The sequence below is a fragment of the Haemorhous mexicanus genome, chromosome 7 (assembly GCF_027477595.1).
Source record: "Haemorhous mexicanus isolate bHaeMex1 chromosome 7, bHaeMex1.pri, whole genome shotgun sequence".
NCBI lineage: Eukaryota > Metazoa > Chordata > Aves > Passeriformes > Fringillidae > Haemorhous > Haemorhous mexicanus.
Genome location: NC_082347.1, coordinates 27,601,219 through 27,626,436, shown reverse-complemented (window position 1 = coordinate 27,626,436; position 25,218 = coordinate 27,601,219). Strand labels below are relative to the sequence as shown.

Here is a 25,218-nt window from a genome sequence, read left to right as displayed (position 1 = left end):
GTTTGGCTGTAATTTGGAGACCAGTGGTCAGTTTCTGATCTTAGGCTGTTATGGGATTTTAAATTTCTTACAAAGCATAAAGCTCAGCTCTGATGTCTCTCAGAGCATTCCATTCTTGGCCCAATACTGCTTCTAATCTTTATGCTGGCACTTAGAGGACAAAGTCTTTGGCAGTATTTGCATGTCCCTGCACGGATGCTGATACTCCACTTATCTTTCTTTAACACCTTCTATCCCTCAGGCACTTTTAGTGTTCTTAGATCATTTGTCTGATCTCCACTACCAGACATGCTGTAATATTTTCCATCTAAATTCAACCAAAAAAGATGAAAGCAGGTTATTTTTACTGGCAAAGGTTGTTAAACTGTTATTTTTCTCTTTAGTACATAAGCAACCCTGTATCTAACATTCAGTCCAAATATGAAAAGGAGAAGAGAGCTGCCAGTCTGGTTATTAATATTTAAAGCTTAGGTCCATTCAGTTAACTGATCTTTATTTCTGCTAAGATAGTCTGCTCTTTTATTATCTTGATATTGATACCTTGGGCTGTGCTTTTATTTCTTGCAGCAAGATAGTTGTGAACCCGTCCATATTTTGAAATCTACTCTTTTTGACAAATTGGAAATCATAAAAAAGTATTGTTGCCTGTGTGTTCCCTGGAACATTTTAAACTATCCACGTTCAACAGTCGAGTTCATCTCTGGTTGTACAGAGACCTGAAAAAATACCTGAACCTCAATTTTTAAAAACGGGGTACAGATTAGACTACAAGTCCTAAGAGAGATTGACAGAAGCAAAACTTAAAGCTAGGTCTACTAAGACCAACTATATGGCTCACTTTATGTCACAGGTAGTGGGTTAAAGTAAGGTACTCTTGCATAGGTAGTACAGCTGGACAAACCATGTACAGCTGTTTAGTCCCTGCCTTGATCCCTTTTAGTGCTTTGAATATCAATACATGGAATTTTTTTTTTTTTGCAATGTTGCACCAAGAGCTGCTACATCTACCCTTTTTTAGTGCTTATCTTTGCAGATTTTTCACTTTGCATTGGGTCATTCAGTTCTGTTGCAGGTGACTAAATGTGTTAACATGAATAAAAAGATTTGTGAGGCTTGTGTCAGTTACTATTCTTAAGGATAAAAAGCTCTCTGATAATGGATACATGGAGTGAAGTGTACCACAGGTGTTAGCAGCACCACAAGGAACAGTAGACTGATGAGTTTGATCCTAAGAGTTAAAACGTGTAATGTCTGCAGCATCCTTCCATTGTTATCTGCAGCCTGAAAATGGATGAGAACATGCTGGAAAACTGAAGTAAAGAAAGAATGGCAAGCAAGGACAGCAGAGAGTAAAAAGCTAAAGCAATGAAGAGACCAACAATGAATGATCTTGAAGAGAAGAATTACAGAAGAATTACAGAAGCCCAAAACTTCTTTAGCAAGGGTTCCCTTTACTTTGGATTACTCCACAATGGAGAAACATCAGTGCATCCACCACCACAGGAGGGCTTATATTCCCTTGCAAATAAACACTGCATTCTAAGGTGCTTAAGCAAACAGAACCTGCAAGCTATCACTGGCACAAATGTTATTTTGACTTGTTTAACAACAGATGATGATAATTTCCTTCTCACAATGTGGACGAAAAGAAATGGTTTAAACCTAAGTAGAAATCCTGACATTTTGAACAAGTTTTCTGACTTTTTAAATATATGGCCAAACATGCATTTCTGCCTACTTAACACTTTTCTTCAATATGTGAAAACCTGAGCTTTCCATGAGCTGACAAGGAATGAAAGGAGAGTTGTCAAGGAAATTTCTGCAGTACACTAAATGTACTGTATGTACATATGGATGCATTTCCCAGTGCCAGTCCCAGACTTTTACCTCTGCTTCAGCTGTCACGCTCAGTTGTGGGTAAAAAATATTAAAATTGTTTTGTCTAATTGCTTCAGACGTATTGAACAAGTGAATGTGAAAACAGGATACTCTAAGTCAGGAAAAAAATCCATTAGCTTTTACAAGGGCTTGATTTTATAAGTTAAGATTAGATCTTATGAGGGCTATCATGGCCCTTTGAACTCAAAAACTAGTGCCTTTTTTCCATTTTATATCAGTGCAGCACATAAAAAATTAAAAATAGCATCAACACAAGAGTATAACTATATTTTTAAAGATGCAAAAGTCTTCTTTATCATTCATACATGTGAATATACATTTTTCATGTGCATGATTTTCATCCTACTAGCCAGAAAATACAGCCAATTCCAACAATGTCACAAATTGCAGTGTCATCACTAGCATGAAAATTCAAGCACAGAAACCTCTACTGTAGAGAAGTTTATTCATCTTTGCTCATGCTGGTTTAAAGCATCTCAAAACTGTTGATGATGATTGCAGCAGCCTGTCAGTGACTGGCTTCAGCAAAAGCCATCTGGATGGGACATGGCACAATAATTTCCTCCACCATCTCAAAACATACTTGCAGCTGAGCTTTTCCTCTTTTCAAGATAAGAAAGTAGTTGAATGCTTCTAACATAAAAGATTGTCAAAGTCCAATTTATTTATTCCATACAGTATCTGAACATATTGCATACCACATAAGCTCCACAGTTTACATTTACCAACAGATGTTTTTCTTTCTGGAGCAGATGGTATATTGAGTGTGCTGTGATATAATTCACATTTGCATTATCAGTTGTGAATGCTAATGCATTCCATAAGCTGAGCTTTTTGTTTTGATATTTTTAATAACCATACCTTCTCTGTAATAATCAATTCATTTGATAATACAATCAAAAAACCCAAATTTCTCAGTTGCACAAAAAAGAAAAGATTTTTCTTATTCAAAGGTAAGGTTTAGAAAGAAAACTCAAAGAATAAATAGAAAGGGGCCAGAAAGGTAACAATTTTATTAGTCTTGTCTGATATGCACACACTTATTCTGGTTTTGGTTGTTAAATACTAAACTTCAAAGTTAAATAATTTTTACTTTTGCAAGAATTCCAGATTTTCTAAGCTGTGAGCTAATATTGAATAATACATTCTTATCAAAAAAACTAGATAAACTTACTTTATTAAGTCCTCATAGGCATTAATAAAGTGAAATAACTGTAAGTTGAACAACATGTTGCCAGATAATGTTAGTAAAGTCACTATTATTGGGCATCATGATGGTCCTGCTAAATTTACAAAAAAAACCCAAATTATTTTGAATTTTATTCTCAACTTAGATTATTTTTCCCATTATTTTCTAGAATGTCACAAACAAGTATCTGGAAGGCCCTGCCAAGTAACTTCCTAAAAGGAATAGAACAGATAATATATGCAGGTCCCAACAATATTCCCTTTTTACAGTATCCAATGTGTATTTTCACATAAATGAGTTCTCTATTTGTTTACTTTCTGTCTATGATTACAGGTTTATCTTGATGAATCAAGATAAACATCCTATTGTCAGATTACTTCCTTCTGCCACGAGTTTCATCCCACACAGACACTGCAGGCACAAAGCAGCTCTCTCACTGGCACAAACAAGCCCAGCCTTCCTTAAGGGCATGAGTTCTCATCAGTTTAAAATCAGCTGAAATGGGTCTCCTGATTCAGAAGCCCAAATTCTGGTTTGTGCTGGGTGAGAGCAAACACCTCCTCATAAATGTAAATCAATCATTGCTGGATACTGTGCTGCTGTTGGGTGTCTTGGTATTTCTTCTTACACAGTTTGCTTGGTTTTGCACAGAAATGCCCAAAATGTTTAATTGAGCACTTAGGGGCTAAGAAAGTGCTGTCCAAATAATGAAAAAACCAAGATCAAAGAAAGGACATAGCAGTGAAAAGACCTCTGGTTGGATGAGGCACTGCAATTTGTAATAATGCTTTCTTAATTAGCTTTGTATGAGGATCAAAAGCTAAAATGTGACCTGTTTTACAGCCAGAAATCCATACAACAGCAAGAAAATGAATCACACTAGGAAAAAGCTAAGAATTTTAGGCTTAAAATTCTGTTCCCTTAGAGAACCCTGTGGCATACTATGATTGATATATCAGCATAATTTGAGATTGTTGTCTCTGTCTGCTTTTAGATGAATTATTTGCAGTAAAATTCAACTAGCACTCAACATCACATGGCTGTTTCTGTGATCTTTTTGAAGAGTTAAAAAGGGAAAATGAACAGTTGTCCTGCTGCAATAAGAGTAACTGTCAATCCTCTTTGCTTCTTTTAAAAGGAATTGCTGAGATTACAGATTCTGCAAGCTGGATACTTTTGAAGATACTATTCCCCTTTCCCAACAGCAAGAAATCATTACCCATAATAATGGTTTTTCACAACTAGACCATTGAGATAGATGTTTCTCATACTACAAGTCATTTGTTTTTCTTGAATTCTATTCATTTAATGTAATATACTTCAGCTCTCAGGCAAGCCTCCACTATTGTTTTACAAATATTATGACCTTATCTTAAAACTTGTAACTCATTAGAGTTCATCATTATTCATTTTTGTTATTATTTCCCGTTTGTCTGTGGTTAATTTGTTCTACCTTGTGCATGAAAGTTTGTTTTTCAGGGATTTTTAGGTACCCATCTCATTTTGCATGAGAAGTATTTTCTTCTAGAAGAATTTAATACAATTCACTGAGATTCTTCTTTTGCCTTCTTAGGAACTGGAATAACTGCAATATTAAGTTCATCACTGACAGCTCTGATCATCTTCATATCTGTTCATCCCTCCCTTACATTAGAAGAATGTTTATTCTCTGCTCAGCCCCTCTTTTTAAAAGCTTGCAATTGTTGATTTGCTGGCAATTTTGTATGATCATTAAACTTCAGTTCAAATGTTTCTTGGAGGCTTTTTTTTTTGTCTTTTGAAAGCTTTAATGTATAGTCATTTGTCATTTAGTGTAGATTGTCTTAGCAACCATCTGTCACTAAATCTCAGTGTGGACTGGCCCACCCATCTACAGTTTCTTTCTCACTTGGGTGGTTTTGAAAATCCTTCCATGTATACACACATGTACCAGAGGGGCTTGCAGCACATTTTAAATATAAATACAGAGTTCATTAGGCCCCTTTATGTGCACCTGAGAGAAACTTGCTCAGAGCTGTTCAATGTCCAATTTCCTGGTCATACCTGGTCAAAGGGAACCTCTGGGTCCTTCAGGTGAGTAAAAGAAAGGGGTTGTGAACCTTTTCAGCAGGGAGGAGGAAAGCACTTGTTCTGTGGTTGACAGTGGACTCCTTCAGATGTGTGTCCTTGTCCTCTCATGAAATCAAATCTAACTGGGGGTAAGGGGTGAGATGAATGGGAGAAAAACACCCATATTCCTTCTGTGATTGTGATACCCTGCCTGAAAGGACACTTATATTTATGGTATTTGGCTTCTTTTTTAGTGTTGGTATTGTGAAGGATTCAAATTAAATCATCAATCATTTGTCAAGAGCCCTGCAACAGCTCCAGCCCTGCAAGCAGTCTGTCAGGGTTTCCAAAACAACCTCTTCCCACTCATGCAACGCCAACACAAAGAATACTTTCTAGCAGTCTTTAACACATCTAAAAGCATACTGTAAAAGGACAAAAGGCAGAGAATTAAGTCTCTGATATCTTAGTTTAGTTTAAAACACAAAAACCCAGTTCATGTATCATAATACAGTTTACAGCAGAACCAAAGGATTTCAGGATCACCAGAAGCAGCAGATCCCACCTATCCCCTCAACATTTTTTGATCTTATGTGTGTCAGAGGAGTGCAAAGGCAAAACTTCCCCACCATTACATGTTGAAGTGTGGGATTTATGGAGTACACCTATGGAAGCCACAGGCCCAAGTGGTCTTTCAGCCCATCCTTAGGCTGCTAAAAATGGAACACTTTCAGACTTGTATCATCAGCAACAGCTTCCAAGTGCAGAAACACTCCTACCCAGTCACACAATTACATAACCTCCTCAGGCTCCATTTTTGAAGTTAGATCTACCCAGCTGTGAAGAAAATTCCAAATCATCTCTCTTTTACTGCTTAGAAAAATACAAAGAACAAAGACCATTCTTTTATTTTCAAAGTGCTGGGATTTATTTTTTATTATTTGTTTTTTTTTTTTTTTCCCTAAATGTTGCAACAAGTTTCTGGAATATAATTTGCACTTCCCCAGCAGAGAAACCATCTTTTTTTTAAATGGAGACCTTTCTTCATATTTTCTATTATATCTTAATGCATAGCTTCCTGAAGAGGAAAAGACACTGAAGCAGATAGAACACACAGAATAATTTGGACATAGTATGTGTATATATAGGAGCAAACACATGAAATCATGCTATTCCTGCTAGAAAGCCTTTATTTATTTATTAAAAAAGCATCTGAGTTAGTTTCATATAAATATTGTTCCCTTAAAACCTCATAATGGTGGGCCTTGCCATTTCCAAAAATCCATTTGAATGAGCATGTTGATTTTGCAAGAATGAAACACAAAAGGAAATACATAGTAATATGTTTTGCTGCACAGTCAGGAAGGAACTGGAATTAAATGCCTGCAACCATAAAAAAAAGCAGCTTGGTTTTCAGTGTTTATGTACTAAAACACAGAAAACTGAGAGATTTTGTACTTACCCAACACATTCTCTCTCCTTCTCTCCCCAGGGTCAGTCACCACAAGCAGATAGGATTGATTCTCACCAGCCAAGTGATTTCCCTGAGGCACCTGGGCTTTTGGGATGTGTAGTATAGCATCACTCCCCCACATGTGGAGTTTCTGTACCACCAGTAGTACTTGGGAATAGTATTTGCTTGGAGGCACCCACTGAAAAATAGTGTTAGATTTTATGGGTTGCCTATAATAACATTTATTGAAGGAGACATTAAACAGCTTTTTAAGTTAAGTATACTGAAGGGGTTTGAACAGCTTTTGTGGGGAAAAGCCTCTTCCAGTTACTGTCTGACATTGTGCAAGGAGGTACCCCAGGTTGGCTTTAGCAGAGGTTCTTAGCTCAGAGTGACACAAATACATTTTCACAGCATTCCACATAATAGCTGGTGCTATCAAGGATGTCCTATAGTACACCTAAAAAGCCTCTTCAGCTAAAACAAGTCACATCTGAGGCATCATAATTAAAATAAAAGACATTTTGTGCATCTGCACAGCCGGGCTAAAAGGCTGCTTGGTCTTCCTCTTAAGGAAGATTTCCAGCACTCTGTCTTCATTTGTTTATGTGACTTTGATTAACCTGTTAGACCCAGGACCTGGTTATTTTAACTGCAGTTGCCAAAGAAAACTGTAAAATAGAAAGTAATAGCTGTTCAAGAAGTGAAAGAATAAATTTCATACCAAGGAATAAGATGGTCTCACCTCAGAAAGCCAAACAATTCTGCCCATAAACTGTAGAAAAGACATTTCATTTAGGGATTATAACATTTGCAAATATTTGGGTTTGGGTTTTTTAATATTCTGGAGTTATTTATGCAAAGTAGCAGCAGTTCTCAGGTTTCCAGTTATTTGCAGAAAGTCCATGTGGCTTCAGTTGTATGAGTGTTTAAGTTGCCCAGATTTGCAATTTTGTAGAGCTGTGTGGATAAATTAGCTTTTCCTTCACTACATCAGTTCTTTAGACATTAACTACATTATTACTCACCAAACTAAATACATCTCATTGCCTTTGCCTTAAGAGATTATTAAACAAATCATGTATTACTTCAAACCATGAAATAACAGTGACTTTCCTTTTACTTTTCCTTTTTTTTCCCAGAGAGAGAATTACTTAGAGAGAGAGTTAGTATGTAGATGCTTATTAAACCAGTGATCCTTCTCTACTCACTACTTGCCAAATTGCCTTGGTGTAGAAGCAGGGGAGGAGGGACAGACATTTTAAATAAACAGCCTCCAGGGACTTTACAACTGAATTAGTTTGACATGATTTGTTTCTGATGAACAAGTTACCAATAACTTATCACTTTATTTTCCTCTAGGTGCATTAAAAATACAGTCTATTAATCATTTGAGCAATTTAGGAGATATTAAAGTGCACTGATCTGAAATTCTCTCTTCCCTTCCTTCTGTTATAATGTTTGTCTGTTCTTGTCACAAGTGTTTGCCCTTTCCAGGCCCTGAGGCCCCACCTGTCCTTCATGAGCTCAGCTTTGCTACCACTGACTCCAACAGTTCCATCGCACTGGAGGGACTTTTCACTGGCACATGGATCCAGATAAGCTCAGCTGATAAAGGCTTCATTTCCTTTAACCTGTTCCCTCCCAGCTCTCCTCTATGACTTTTATCTTTTCCAATTACAGTCCCAGCTGAGTGGTTTGGCAGGTCCTGCACAGGGTACCTGCGACAGTGACTGGGGTAGCAGCTGCTCCAGTGAGGGCGTGCACAAGAGAAAACATCTTCTTCATGATCAAACCATCCTGCTCATCTAGGCTGTTCTTCTCTTTAACACAACCCCTCATTTATCAGGTCCATATTTTTTTTTAATAGTTGATTCAGTGAGCAATCTGTACTATTTATTCTAAATAAACTTCAGAAAAATTGAAGGAAGTAAAAGAATAGAGTGATACCTGATTTCTTCTAGTCTTGGAGAAGCTGATAGAACTTGTGTTGGTATCTTTTCCCTCACAGGTGGCATAATTATAAGTGATGCATAGGCACCCAAGATGTGAATTATTTATTTATGTGGAATTCAGAATTTTTGATATTTTGTGTGTGTCTTGAAGTTTGCAGAAACAGCACAACTGGAATGTATAATTTGTTATAGGTGTTGGCCAAGCAGAAAGAATATTCAGACAAGGTACCATAGCATTTGTTTTCTTCCATTAGGACTGAAAAATGTCACTGCTACTTAAGTGTCAGCATCCTGATGCAAAACACAGAGAAGCTACTTCAAACATCAGCACAATAAAGCAGGAAGCAATGCAAGTGCTTCATAGTTAGAGCAGTTTAGGAAGTAGCGTTGTATTTTCAGCTCAGTTAGCAAAACTGCACTTAAATGGGGTGGTTTTATTGACACAGGCAAGAAGCAAATTCCTGCCATCAACAAATTTTCTACAACTCTGACTGAAGTTTTGGAATAGTTTACAACAGAGTTCTCTAAAAGTCTATTACCCAGTTGAAAGTAATGAGTAATAAAATCAGCATGCTTTTTTTAGTAACAGATACTGTTTGAATATGGGAAGCCTTTACTGTCAGTAATAACTGTTGTGCACAGCCCTGTCATTACCATTCTTTCCTCATCATGTCAAGAGGTGCAGTCAGCCTCAACAGAGGAAAAAATCCAGATTTTTCAGGAAGAAAATTATTTGACCAATCCTGGTGCTCTTAGTCACCTTTATTCTCAAATGATGAATGATCAGTAAATCAGTAAATAGCTTCAAAAGCACAGAATGCCCCTGTTTATTAAAGGATAAATGTGTTACAAATCCTTCATTGTCACTGTGGTCACAAGAGCTACCTTGACGTTTTCTGGAACCAAAATATCTCATAGGGTTTTATGGGAAAGCCTCTCACATCCTAGATGAATTTCTGACTAAAGACATGGAATACCACTCTAGAGCAGCCAATAGCCCAACAGCTCAAGTAAAATCTCATTCCCATGCATTCACACTTAGTAGTAAATAAAGTTCCACCTATCTAAATTGAACACAGATAATTAAAATCTTTTGTCTTGAAGCAGTCACCAGCCTGACACTTTAAAACCATTGTTTTCATGTAGGTTATGATGCAAATTCCTGATTGAGGATCATTACACCTCATAATCTGACTCCTCTTTAGTCCAAATCAGTGCAATAAATGTATAGCATTTTTCTATACAATTTAAGATTGTTACAGTCATTCCACTTTTCCTTTCAAAATCCCTTCCTGTGAAATGTTTTTAACTCTCACTGATTACCAATTTGTTTATAGTTTTTGTAGAATGGTGCCCTACCTATGAAAATGTTACAGCTGAAGCCTCAAGTTGCTGAGACTGCAAAGTAGTTACTGCCTAGGTCATTAAGCCTAATATACAGAGCAACTTTATACATGGATTCAGCAAAATACACAAGAAATTCAGTTAAAGACCAGCATACATTTCAGTAATGTTTTGACTCAGCTCAAATGTTTTGAATTATTTACATATTGTTGTAGCTGACTACTTTAAAAAACAAGTATTGTTCATACTAATGTTAAATTCCTATCATAAGCAAAAATCTCACCAGTTCCAAGTTTTCCCCCCATAACAAACTCTGTCTTATCACTCCCACATAGAAGCTTCAAAACTAGAAAGGACTGGAAATTATTTTGTAAACTTAAACTCTTATCTTCTAGGAACATTAGCAAGTGCAAGTGGCCTCTAATACTTATTTAAATTTTTTTGTTGTCATAGAAATACTTATTATATACGTATATATATAACTACACCAGACTGCAAGGTGGGCAGAAAGACCATTGCAGTCAACTGATGAATGTACACTGGCAAATAATTTTAAGCATTCCTTTCCCATGGTTCGACATAATCCAAGCCAAGATGTGCAAAGATTTCTTCCTCACTCCCAGCTTTAAGAAAGATCCTCTGTGAAAAAAAATTAAAAGGAAAGTCAATAATGGTGTTAGAAAAAATTTCAATTGATGTTTTTTTGCTGTTGAAAAGGAGTTAATATTTGACAGTTCTACCCATTGTATCCTCTATAGAATACACTGTCTTCATCAGAGTGCCTACCCTGAAATGCAAAAGCAAGTGAAAAAAGAATTTTAATGCTGCTTGATGTGTTCACTTTTAATGACTAGCTTACAACTTTGTTTTGATTTACTTTTTCAAGACCCTCAAATCCAACTTACATTTCCCTTCCATAAGGGTCAATAGCTGGACTTCCTTCATGAAATGATAAACATTTTAAAATTAATACAGTAATGTTCTCTATAAGTGCATTCAAACTGATTTGATGGTGACACAAATTGTCCATAGCCAAGCATTAAGAGCATCAATTCAAAGCCAAGCTTTTTTATTCTTTACACACACTCCTTCTGAATGTTTTACAGTACAAGACAGTTTTGCATTTTATACCTGCACTTCTGATAATACAGGAGATTATTTTTACACAGGAACACTCACAAGCCTATGTGCTGTATGATGGTTGATACAATAAAGTATGTAGCCTTCTGCATTCCTTTCATCACTAAAGTACAATAATAATTTAAAAAGCTGCTAAGGTAGCAAAGCAGCATTTTAAATTAATATTAAAACAGTAAAAACCTCACAATTTAGAGTTTGGAAGCAAGAAAGATATTTCAATATTTTAGCAATTCCTGAATCATTTGAAGTCTAAATCAGTGTTCAACTCTGAATAATCAAACTAAGTGTTGTGAAAACTCCAGGGTTGAGTTTCTAGCTTTACTCACTGCTGTGAAAGAGGAAATGCTGTCTGGAGAACCAACTGATAAATTCCTTTGAGAAAGAAGAATCTCTGACTACCACAATGTTTAGGAACCTGTGTGCCAGCAGCACCTCAGCTCTGTCAGCTGCTGAGCAGTGCCACCAGGGGAGATGTGCTGTCCAGCACACCCATGGGAAGGGGTCAGGAACAGGAGCCCATGATAGATCAGACAGACCCATGGTATGGTGGAACAAATTCTGGCACCAGAGGTTCACAACCAAGAGCTGAGTGATTAAAGTTGTCTCTGCAATAGCAAAGATTGCTTTTAAAGCATAGGGAAAGAATATCCCTTTTTTTCCTAGGAAGTTCAAATGTCCCATTCTGGAATGAAAGGAACCTACAAATAACATTGAACAGCATAAATACTGAACTTTGTCACATAGACAAGACAAGGAAAAAATGGTAGAAAATATAAATTGAACAGAATAAAAGAAAAGGAAAGAAGATATCAACAGCTGCCCATTGAGTAACAATACTGAGAATATTTTGTTCTTCAAGTGTCTCCTGGGATGACAGGATTTTAGGGATTTTTTTGCTATTTCTTTTCTTTTTTCTTTAAGTATTATTAAGAAAAAGAGGGCAATCCATACACCTACATTACTACAAAAAAAAAAAGAACAAAAGTAAAACAAGAAATAAATAATCTTACACTTGTAGACAGATGTTACAGACACTCTTTAATAGAAGCTCTTCATATCTCTGGGACCCCAAATTGCATTCCATTTCTTTTGTTCTGTCACTTTATGTTTTCCTGCAAGCTAAACTCATTTCATTTGCTTGACAGGGAAAATTTCTAATACAAAGTATTTGATGCTGAATACCATTCTCAGTAGCTACAAGCAATGTTTCTAAATGAATCTCTGGCTGATATCTGCCAACTGCTTTAGCAATGTAAGTGTTATTAATGTTAATCATAACCTATGATTTTCCTTCTATGTCAATCTATGCTTATACTGTGCTGCAAATTTGATTATTGCATTCACTACCATTCTTTCTTGCTTTTTTCTTTTTCCTCAAGACAAGTAATGAACTGCTTGCCTAGTTGTGATTTTATTTCATCTTCTTACTAATATTCTGGAGATCCAAAACAAGCCCCACCAACATCAATCAAATTTTCAAAAAAACAATGCTTTGGAGCTTCTGGTACACTCTTCTCTTATCCCATTTAATCAATTCTGTCATTTCAATGCATGTAAATATTACATTTGTGGTTGTAAACATGACCATTAACTACACCTAACGTAAAACAATTGCCATCCAAATGTTTTCTTATATGAGTTGCTACCTCTTATTTTTCATTTTGGCATTAATGATCAATAATACTTTTGATGGAAGAGAAGCAGAGAGTGAAGGCACAGAGCTAGCACAGCTTTATGATTTCCTAACTATCACTGCCAAAGTTCATGTATGTTGTACTTCCACTGTCACTTGGTTTCATATCACATTTTAATGTGATGAATCCAGCAAAACAAAACCATTACTTAATATAGAACAATTCTAGTTTTACTTATATAAAACAGCACTAGCCAACAGCACAGCCTTCTCAAAAGGCACAAATTTAATTGTATTCCAAGCAGACTGATACCCAACTGTTTATTACCAAATGGCTTGGCAATAACAGTGTGTTGCCCAATACCAAAATAAATACCCTATTACACTTAAGTAATACTATGAATAAGTCTTAGCCTGTCACTATAGCATTTCATTACTATTTAACCCATCTGAAGATGAACTCAGAAAATTAGTTTGAAGTACCCAAAAATAGAAGTTAGTACCACATATTGTTATTAATGAAATGGGATTTGATAGTTCTGAACCAGCAGAATCTGCTGCAGAGTGAAGTACTCCAGGTTTCTAGGTACATGTGAAATCCACTGTTCTGAAGATGAGACACATGGTGGAAATTTGATTAATTTCTTTCTTTAAATCCTTATAATCCTTGGTATTAGCTGAAGAACAAGAATTAAGTATGAAGTTTCCTAATTGATTACTGGCATAACTCTGCTTTATAAACTATTGGAAAATTTGTTCACAGCCAAATTGCACCCTTAAAGACCAAGCAATTTCCTTTCATATCCCATTTTTCCTACTCTTTTCAGAGCCCTGACTTTCATATTCTTCACAGCTGTAATTCAGAAAGAATGCAGTCACACTCTAGCAGAGTTCATTATCCTTTTGAAAGTTATAACATTGTGTATGAGGCACATCCTTTTGCAAAAGACCCTGAAGGACCATGAACACTGAGTTCTGCTTGGACTCCTCCTGCTGTACTGTTACATGAAATAAACTGGGGAGGGGAGGAGGGCACAGAGATTATTGCCAACAGTAACTTTGTAGCAATTTACAAAACACTCTTTGGTAAAACTTTGCTTCTAGACAAGCACCTGGAATGTCATTAACATAAGCATTAATTTTAACCTTTACTTTGTGTCCAGGATTATGTTGCATGCTTTAAAAGGGCAAAATCTCACACTAGATGTTTAGGGATTTTAAATTTAATTTTTGTCTTCTATCACTGATTTTCATATTGTTTAACATGCGACAGATATTCACATCAGTTTAATTACCTTAATATTTCCTTTTCTTTTAAAAAATATTAAAGTGGAGATATAATGACAATATGATCATGTCTAACTTTGTAGTTCTACCAGTACACTGAATGATAAATACCAAGCAGTCTAAACCCCCATCACTTTACATCTCAAATTATCACAGTGGCTGTAAGCAAGACTATGATAAATGAACAACAGAAAAGAAGAGGACGGACTGTCATTTGCAAACTTGGAACTTAATTGTTCATTGTGCTTGGACAGAGTCCGTTCTAAAAATAAGATTTATGGGTAAAGTCAGTTGTAGATGAATGATGATAGCAATAGGACTTGCTTAATCAGACATAGTCGATGATACCACAATGCACCTTAAATTTCTTACACATGTATTTGTCACTTTAGTGACATCTTCACAAGTCCTCACTTATGTCAAGTCAGTTGAAGAGTTTTAATTAAAGATAATTGGGACAAATGAAAAGATGATGCTGCTTACATTCCTTGCAACAGCTTCTTTAGGTATGAAAGGCCATGGCATTCAGTGAAGCAGTGCACCATAATGTCAGACCCACAATTGATAGAATGTACCTCAACGGCTTATCAGACTAAAAAGTACAAAGCTATTAAATTGGTCACACTCCCTTTTTCTCTGATCCCATTTGCTCAAACAGCATTTGCATTCTTGAAAAAATAATTAACAAAAGGGGCTTACAGAAAGAATTGTGAAGGCAGAAACTTAGGTAATGCATCCTGTCTGCCACATGATTGCCAGTGGGAATGTTCTGTGTGTTTACCTGACCCGAGTGTTCCCCCACCTGTTCTCTGCCCCTGGGCCAGTTCTCCAGGTCAGGGGTTGGTGCACCACCAGGGCACATGGGTCACACCAGCACTGCAGAAACTAAATCAGCCTTTTATAGGGTATTCCTGACAGTATGGGTATATATTTCATTATTTTGTGAATTTTGCACTATTTTGACCTAAACTCCTGCATACCAAGCCCAAAATATTCAGCTTCTGAGACAGTGTGAGCACTGCATCAAGGAAGTCTGTACAATCACATATCCACAAAACAATGCACTGAAGTATTTTTGCTTCAACATTTCCTGCAGTTATTAGATGGACTGCAGCTATTTTCTATAGCCAGTGGTCCTGTTTTATCAAGTTCTAACAATCAATGGGTAGAGCACTAAATTCTCATCTGTGAAAATGTTGAAATGACCATATACTGAAATAAAACCAACAAGTTAGAAGAGGTGTAAAGAACCGACACTTTTATGGGAGGATTTCTGTGAATGTTATAAGAACCATTGTTAAAATATTTTTAAACAATTAGCTGAACATAAAATTTTTCCTTGATATATTAATATTAAATGTAATATGTGACAATAGCCTCAAGCAACTTCTTTTAATCCACAAAATACTGAGGAGAAAAGAAATAAGACATTTGGAAGCTTGAAGTAGTCACATTTTCATTTACTGTATGATCAGAGTTGCAAGAAAATTTTGGGGTTTGCTCTACATTATTCTTTAAAAACAGAAATGAAGCCTACCTGAAAGGTAAGAAAAGAAAGAAAGAAAGAACAAAGAGACCAGGAAGAAAAAAATATGTTGTTCCATCAACTGGTAAAATTTTGCAAAGCTAAAAATGTGTAGAAACCCACCTAGTGCTTTCTACCTATATAATTGCATTTGCTTGCTATTTTTGAGAGTTAAAGGTACCTGTGACTGAAAGTACACAAATCCAGTGTGAAGAAAAGGAAAGTCTCAGTGCAAAATTAAAGACATCCCAAAGGCTTTTCCATTTGATTACAGTGAGCTGCCTGGATTTTTGGTGAACTTTAGCAAACAAGCCTTAGGAAATCATACAAGTTCAATGCTGTTTTCCACTGGGAAGCCTGAGTTGCCTCATGAGCCTGAAAACCTCCATTAGCTCACAACAAAAAGTAAATTTGAAAACACAGAGGTCATAAAAAAGTCTTCCCCTAGCCAGAGAAGCATAATTTTAAAACAGAAACTTGAGTTCCAAAGCCAACCATTGAATGTGTTGAATGCAGATGTCTAAGAATCCTTGGATGTGACAAGTACAAGGACCACTGTCAAAGCAACTGAGTCAGGAAAACCCAAGAGAAGACAAGACAGACAGGCAGAGCATATGTTTGTTTTAGCTTCACACTTACATCTTCCCCCAGAAAGGTCAATCAGAAGAGAGGTAATCAGATTATACAGACTGATTGATGAAAAATTATACAAATTCACTCCATGCCACAACTAATTGGACATTCTATTTACTGACAATTAAGTTATTGCAAGTCCCAGAATAAACACTTTGAGTTGTATATATCCTTGATCCCCATCAAATTTAATTAGGCTTATCCTAGAATCATAAATATGTAGATGCTACTAACATTTTCTAAAAATAAGTGAAAACCCAAAAAAATGCAGGAGAGGACAGAATGGAGAGTGACAGTAACAGGGTAGAAAAAGGCTGAAGCCAAACCTGGATGGATGAGCTGTTGAATGACTGACTTGAATGACCTCCTCATGGGCCTCCCCCATGCTAACAGTTCTCACCATACTGAACATGCTGATGAGCTTCTGCAGTTCAGCAATTTCCACATGGAGAATAAGTCCAACACACTAACAAACAGGGAGGTTGAACTGAAGAAAGTAGTGAAGAGAAAATTTCAGTGGAATTTGAGTTCAGACACTTCTGAATTCAGGTAGATGCAAACTCAGACTAAAATATCTAATATATAATGATTCAGAGCATTTTACTCAAGCCAAAATTTACAAAACCACACAAATTTACTCCTACCACCAGCCAGTGAAAAAGCAAACAAGGGCACCTAGAATAGAGCAGTACTTTAGATAAACTTATTAGGGCCTTAGGTAAGACTTAGTTAGGGTCTTGCAGCAGGTTGAATAAAAAGCTTAACCTGGTTTTTCTTCATCTGAATGGATAAGTGGGTTAGTGGGTTTCTGAGAGGAAGGTGCAGGCAAGTGCCTGGAAAGTGACTCAGCAAAAGGAGCAGCTGCAAGGAAGGGAGAAAAAGGATGTTGAAAACTTCAAGTGTTTCCCTTGAAGTTAATTATTCCCTGTTCAAAAGTTGTTTACTTGCAAAAAGACATTCCCACCTTCCTCTTTATCAAAAAGCAATCGCTTTCTGGAGTGATATTTTGCAGACTGAATTTGTTGGTCAATTGGTGCAGATAGGAGCTCTAAAAAGTATAAGCCTCAAGGTCTGAGGAAACCTATCAGAAAATGCATAATAACTCTTCATAACAATAGCTAGCAACTGATTTCAAGGAAAATAAGCATTTTGGTGACTTAATTATCATGTGGTTTTTGTCTATATTTGAGTTTACTAATCTAAACACAAGCTAGATTACTCGGTTTATATTGATTTATTCCGTGACTTATAATAATACAAATAATGTGAGGGAAAGCTATCCACTCCCAAGCATATTTCTTTAAAATCTTCCCTAAATACCTAGATCAATGCTATTTTCTCCCCTTACCATGTGGAACTTGAGTCACTGAGCATCACCTTAAGCTGGAGAGTGGGCTGTGTTTTATATGCTATATGTCAAAAAGGAATACATATGGTAACAGAGAGAGATTTTTACTAAAATTACTAAGAGGAGGCCAGAGCTACCATCAAACAAAAATTATTGACATCAGTATCAGAATTTAGTGATATCCATGTTAAGCCACAGGGACTATGATTCCATTTCTTTTTCACAGATGAAGGTGCATCTCTTTGATCTATCCATGACAGCTGCAGCCCATGCACCAGGGTTTCCAGCTGTCATTCAGGTCTGTCATGCTGTGCCAGGCAGCTTTACCTTCAGCATCACAACCCACTCCATTCCTCTCTGCTGACCTGCCATGAGCAAGGTGAAAGCAGGCTCTGCAAGCACTGAGAGCTGGCAGAGCCCTGCAAGCCAGCAATTTTCTCTTCCTTCTCTATGCTACTGTTAACTTTACACGAATGAATGTTGTACATCTTTAGTGGAAAACATAAATCTGCTCTGGGCCTCAGCATAACAAATAGCTTTGCAATTTTACACCACTTACAGACCCAGAATTTTGTAAAGCAACCGCAGAGAAAGCTTTATGGAAGATCCATAAATTCCTGCAGTGCACTGACTGACAGGAGGTTGAGTGCCTTCAATAGACAATGAAAGTATGGGAATACAACATAACACTGGTCTGTAAAATAGTGGCTACTTCTCTGAAATCTCCAGCTGATCATCAGGTAGAAAAAGTCCTAACAAGAGTCACTGTGCTCAGTAACCTTCACACATGGAGAGGGTGGAAAGGAAGAAAAAAAGGCTAAGTAAAGCAATTTCCATATAAAAATGCATACAATCCTGTCATTATGTAAGAGCTTTCAAATAATTGTACTCAATGATTGTCTTGCATAGTATGAACACTGCCAGAAAGTACCATGGAAAAATGAAACTTCTTCATGGTCCTGATATTCACATTGCTATCTGCTGAGAGGGACAGCAGCTCATTCTACCAGTACTGTGTCAGACAACATTCTCAACATGAAACATTGCTTGATGAAAAAAACTTTACAGAATCAAGCCCCAAAGAACTGTGCAGTCATTAACCATCAGAATTTGCCTTCATTATGGTCAGCATGCATTGTTTCTTCATTGTGGATAGTTACAACATCTGACAATCTGTCCTCTAGTCCTTTCCTAAACAACATGACTAGCAACTTTCAAGTGGTTTTCCTTCTGTGCTTTTCCCTATGTTTTTCTTTGTTTTTTTGAAGAGGTTTGTTTTTAAGACTGGCTATTGGTGATTTTTGCTTTACTTGTAATTAGACATTTTACTATTTAAGCTATGTTTATGAATGAGACTACCAACAGCACAATTTATAATTGTAGAACATAAATGATGAAGTACTAATTGTGCTAGAAATGTGAAGTATGTTTACAAATTCAATAATAATATCCCACAACATTTGCAGACACAGTGCATTTTTCATTTGACAGTATCATAACAGTTTTCAGTAGCAATAACCTGAAGTTTCTCTGACAATATATTATCTCCATATGTAATTTTAAGGTTTAACTGGTATTTTCTGCAGTAATATTCACATCAGCATGCCTGCCTTAAAATAAAATCTAATCTGTTCCTAAGCCAGCTACAAACAAGATGATAAATAAATCAGAGGGGGAAAGAATTACTTTTTGAAATGACAGTATAACAAAGCATGATTGAAAAAGCAGTATTGCAAGCACTAGCCATTGACTTGATACCCTCAGGCAAAATCATGTGTAATGGTACTGATGCAAAATAATGCAGTGGAATTTATTCCAATAATTCTGGGCATGAATAATTTTTGAATGTAATAGAAGCCATAATCACAAATTCTCATTTCATTTTACCACTGGACTTGTCCTGTGCTTTTAATCAGAAATACCAGACTGGAATGTTTCTCTTAAACTCATCTCTAGCTCTTGGTAGAGGTTTATTGATATTAAATTCTGAACAGTAACAAGTCAATTAACCAAGTAAAATAGAATAGTAAGGCTAATATTAGAATATTTTAGGCACTTACCCAGCTATATCATAACATAGTGTAACAAAATATCTTCACGTTTTCTACATGCAATCTACTTACTCCAAGTAGTTTTCATGAAAGAGAAAGAAAAAGACCAGTGCTGAAGTACTGACAGTTTGAAAAATAAAATATTAAAAAACATTATCTGTTGACTTAACAGAACTTGCTAAAATTTAGTTTGTAAACAAGACCATATTGTACATAAAATGGAACTATTGCCTGTTTAAAATGACAGATCTGTGGTTACTTTGTTGCAAAACACTACATTGTTATGCATTCCAATCTCCCCTTACAATTTTAAAAATTAAAAAATTCCACAATACATTGCCATCCAGACGAAAATGTTTTTAGTTTGGGGCACACAAAGTGAAAGGAAACTTGCAATTTCCTGTCTGACAACAAAGGCAAAAATTTTAACTTGTTAAGTAGCACACAGTTGTATACAAAAACAGATCAAAAAGTTATTGTCCCTGCAGTTCTCTGAGAATCTCTGTACTACCACAGAGTCCTTAAAAATATTCTCAGGGATTATTTCCTTTTTCACTTTAGCTATACACACTTTTTACTTTAAGTCTGTGATATTTACAGCTGCTTTGTCAAATACTGTTGGGGATTTTTTGTGTTTTACATTATAAAGCTTTGTAAGAGTGAATGAAATGTGAAAAAAGCAAAATCCTGGAGTCTATGAAACTCTGTTGTGAGTAATTCATATGGGATTACTATAAACAAACCACTACCGAAGAACTTTATTGGTATTGCAAAATCAAAGACATGCAATTTAAGAATGTGGTGGATTGAATTTTGACCTTAATTCAATTTTCCTATGTTTATGCATAGAGACTTAATTTCTTCAAAGAAATGCTGCTTACTTCAAATCCTGTAAGATGCTTAGGCTTTGTTCACGAGGCAGGAAATGTTCTGTGCTACAGGGCTAACAAATATTTGCTGACAGCACTGACACAATCTTGAGGTGCAGACCAATGTGGGATCAATCAGCCTTAGGAAACCGAGCTTTTATAATCTCTAGCTGCTCTGGCTCCCTGTGTCTGCTACTCCCCTATGCTAAGTTGTTGGTGTCTGCTTGCAGATTTCTAATGTAGCTCTAGGCTGCTCTCACACCATATCCAGAGTTAAGTGAGACATGCATGGTTTACTCGGATATTTGGGGCAGCAGAACACTCACCTACTTCTTGTTGCCAGCTTAGAGCATTAGCCTGATGAATTTAATTTATTTTTCAGTCCATCAAACTTCCACTTATATCTCTTCCCTGTCATTCTATTTTTGTGGTCCTTTTCAGTTGTCTCTTCAACCAACCTAGACTCCTTTCCACAACGGAGCTGCTAATTAAATCTACCCTTTCCATTCCCCATTGCTTTTACCAGCCCCTCTGCATGTACTTATCAAATTTGTACACCCACCATCCCCTTCTGACTCCTACTTCCTATGCCATTTTCCTCTCTGGTCCTCAGCTGCTTCCTTTTCAAGCTTCCTCTCTACCTAGCTTTTTCTCAAATTAATTTCTTCTTTCTTTTGACAGAAAATATGAGACTCAGTAACCTACCCCCCATCCAATAACTTACCCCAGCATACTGATTGAATAATTGAATTAACACAATTGAAAATTATTGGTTCTCTACTGCCCTAGAAATCAAAATTAGTAAAAAGGTATAGTCAAAATATTCAGGATCAGCACCTGCTTATGCATTTTGAGAGATGTCTTTTCATTAGCAATACAGGTTTCACTGAACTGCTCAAAAAACACACTAAGCATAGGAAATGACAATTAGGTACTTTTATCTTTGTGCTAGATGTACAGCTTGGTGTTGCAAAGAGATTAGGTTTAGCTAAATATACACATGAATTACATGCAAACTTTGTAAAAATGACCAATCATATGCTGTATGAGAAACATTTAAAATGCTAAGAGAACACTAAGGAAAAGCACAATTAAGCACATAAGAAATGCATAATCATCTTTTAATTTACCAAGAGGTAAGAAAAGTAGATCGTTTTAAAAAATAGACCAGGTGCAAAAAGAAAAAATCACCCAAATCACATATGCAATTTCCACTTTCCTGAGAGCGAGAAAAATTGAAACATAAATGAAAGTATGTGCATCTCTTTACAATCACTCAGTGTTTAATTGTAGTAATCTTAGAATCACAGAATCTATTAGGTTGGAAAAGACCTCTGAGACCATCAAGTCTAACCTATGACCCAACACTACCTTGTCAACCAGACCATTGGCACCGAGTGCCACATCCAGTCTTTCCTTAAACACCTCCAGGGACAGTGACTCCATCACTTCCCTGTGCAGCTCATTCCAATGCCCAATCTCCCTTTCTGTGAAGAAATTCTTCCTGATGTCCAATCTAAACCTCCCCTGAAGCAACTTGAGACTGTGTCCTCTTGCCCTGTCACTGTTGCCTGGAGAAGAGACCAAGCCCCACGTGGCTACAACTTCCTTTCAGGTAGTTGTAGAGAGCACAGTGGAAATCAATATTATAAATTTTGGATCTTTATGTTTACTGTAGCTTTAATCCAGTCATTGTTGCAGATGTCTAAAGCAAACTCTGCAGCTGCAGCATGTTTAATTCATCAAGATGTTCTCAAGGCTGATTATATCACCATTATAACTTTATAATTTTAGAGCAGCATCTGCCAAAATAAGACTAAAACTTCCAGTTTTACAGAATCATAAAAAATGTCTCTTTAACTGTGCAAGTAAACTTCTGCAAGCATCTCTTTTAATGAAAGGTAGTGTGGAGTAGATTTTCTCAGATGATACCAAAAAACTGACTTAGAGACTGTAACTACTGAATACACAATTAAACACTGTGTATATTACACAACTTTATGTAATAAAATGAAGTTAGAAAATCATAGACAGCTCTTCCTGATGATAAAAGTTTTCGAGAAGTAATGTGTTGGGCAGTGAAAGGAAAAAAATACCTGCTTGAAAAACAAAGCTGGCTTTTTATTAGGAGCCATATTTACAAAGTTCTGGCAGTACAGGTAACTGCCCAACCACCTGCAACCAGTCTGGCTTCCTCAGAGCAGTTTCTGTCCTCTGAGCCAAGCCACCACAGGAACATATGAAAATGACTTTTTGCACCAGTATGGTCACTGTCAGGTAAGCCATGTTTCGAAATAAAACTCACAACACAGATGCAGACTCAGCCACAGAAAAAAATTTAATATTATGAGGGAGGCCAGGGGCTCAAGGATGTTGCCAGGCATGGCTTGAAGGGCTGCCTGCTGCAAACACAGAGGTTGTCTGTGAAGCAGCTACTTGGGCAAAACATGGGCAGCAGCAGAACTCAGATACCCCGAAGCCAGCTCACCAGAGCACTGCTGCCATAAAATAGCCATACACTGGGGCTGTAATCACACCTTCTTTGGGCTTTACAGATACCTGCTAAGGCAGGCAGGACAAGCCCTGCCCGAAGAGTCAGTCAGGTTTTTTGTAGATAGGAATTCACTATGCAGGCACATGAAGGACACTGCAATACTGGTGGTGACAATTGAGGCGATGTGAGATTCACAGTGTGAAAGAAATCCCAGGATAAATTTCCCCTTTCACGCTTATTATGGTTGCCCAAGAAAAAGTAAACTTTCTTAAAAAATCTGGGATCACAGAATCTTACTATATTCAGTGTAACTGCACAGCACTTAATGGCTTGAAAGGCTGGGTCCCACTAAGAAGTTTTTAGAGCATCTTGTGAGTTTGTTATTCAGAACAGTTATATAAACCACCTCTCTTGTTATTCAACAACTAAATAACATTTCACGCCATTCAAATTCATACAAGGCTTTTAAATGCAAAAGTGTCATCAATCATCAATCAGTCATCTGAATAGTGTCATATTTTTTCCAATATTTCTCTAATAGAAAACATTAAGGGACCTATTTCCCATCTTAAATTTACATAGGACATAAAATTAATAACTGCTTTCTGCCTCAATGACTCTTCAAAATAACACTGAGCTCATGATCCTTCTCTTACAAAAAAAAATCAACCTACAATGTCAGTGCAAGAACATTCATATGCAAATAATTCAATTAATCTATTATACCCCAAGAACTCCATCTATTCTTTCACAAAAATAAGCAATGCTAATTATTTACATCACTTCTTTTTGCTGCCATGTACTGCATAAAGCAATAATTGGACTTGAAAGGGATTTTCTGGAATATTGTGAAAATATATGGCTTTATACAAGTTATAAATCAGAATTTACAAGACAAATTCAATCCTCCAATCTCACACCTGGTTTGAGAATTTTCATTGGTGAGTGGTGTATAAAATGCAGGAGAGAGACACTTTCTACATGGCCACAATCCAGCTATGAAACTATTCCCCATGCCATCCTTAGAAATCTCCTGACATGAAACAGGAACAGAGAAAAGTACCTGCAGCAGTTTAAGGCATCCAGCCCACCCCCATCCCACTGCTCATTCAGCTCAACTCTCCCATGCTCCCTTCCATGCCCAAAGGATAGCAATTTGAGGAAATATGTCACTCAGAATTTCTAGCATGGAACAGTTGAAGTTATTTCCTGTTTTATGCAGAGCTCGTTCTGCATTTTATGCAGCCGCTGGTAGCTGCTGAACAGCAAACAGCATCAAGAAAAATAAATATATTCTGAATGAAAGAGCAATAGGGAACCCCACTGCAGCTGAACCTCTGTGACACACAGCAAGGGAGTTTTAAACCTCATTCATTACTGTAACTCCAAGGAATAGTTTCCAAATAGTTACCAAAATGTAAAAACAAACAAAAATATGTTTACTTTCCTATGGATTCGGAAGTATTTGGGAATTGTGCTATTTTTTAATTAATTCAGATAAGGAAGCTTAGTTAGGAAGCCATAGTGAAAAAGGTTGATAAATCCTGCATTTTGAAAAGTCATCCACAATGTAACTGGTAGGGCTGAGTTGTGCACAGAAGAGTAGATCTTTCACAAGCATCTTCTGTAGCTAAGTTTGGGATCTTCTCACTGCAAGCTATCCTGAAAAATATGATATATGGATTTGGCTGGCTGATAATCACTAGAATGCAACTTCCCAGGATTTCCAGAGAAGTGAGAGTTCTAGAGAACAGTATTTCTACCTAACACATGTATAGTCACACAAAAATAATATCACCTTGCCTTTTATACAGATCTAATCGGCAAAACACTAATGAATCTTACTTTGTTAGAATTTTCCTACTCACTTATCCTGGGTGTACCATAAAAATTATGCAATTATCAAAATATTGCCCTGAAAAAAAGGCACAATCCAATAGAATCTAGTTTACCAGGCTCTTTAAAAAAACCCCTAAGCCTATTTGAGCTCCTGCCAGCTTGCACATCATCTCAATATCCTGCCTGACAGGCTGCTGGGAGCCTGAGCTCAAGTAAGTCACTTTAAGTACTTCAGAGCCAGGGTCCCCAGAGCTCATTGGCTCCATGGGCCTGGAGCAGCCAAAATCCACTAACAGAGAGTCCAGCTTCAGATGCTCTCCACAGGGCCATCCTGCATGACAAGATACTCTACTCCAGCCAAGAGCACCAGAGTTGGTAAAGCCACCAACAACCTTTGTAGTTCCTGAATCTTACTCCAGGTTGCTGATACAGAAAAAGGGCATTCATACCACAAGGACAGCTCCCTTAAGAATAGAAACCCTGTGGTTTGCCAGCCACTTTAAAAATCAC

General features: G+C 36.8%; 1 protein-coding gene across 26 annotated transcripts in view; it reads right to left on the bottom strand.

Moving 5' to 3' along the window:
• Positions 1-25,218, bottom strand: part of DNTT (DNA nucleotidylexotransferase) — a 229,108-nt gene that overhangs the window by 69,916 nt on the left and 133,974 nt on the right. Inside the window, exon 13 of one of the 26 annotated variants that reach the window (XM_059851670.1) lies at positions 6,600-6,789. The exons of 24 other annotated variants lie outside the window; for them this stretch is intronic. In XM_059851670.1, coding sequence (XP_059707653.1) covers positions 6,600-6,789 — 190 coding nt within the window. Of the gene's footprint in view, positions 1-6,599; positions 6,790-9,289; positions 10,529-25,218 lie in introns of those variants that run through there. One more of the 26 variants, XM_059851676.1, reaches the window with a different exon arrangement.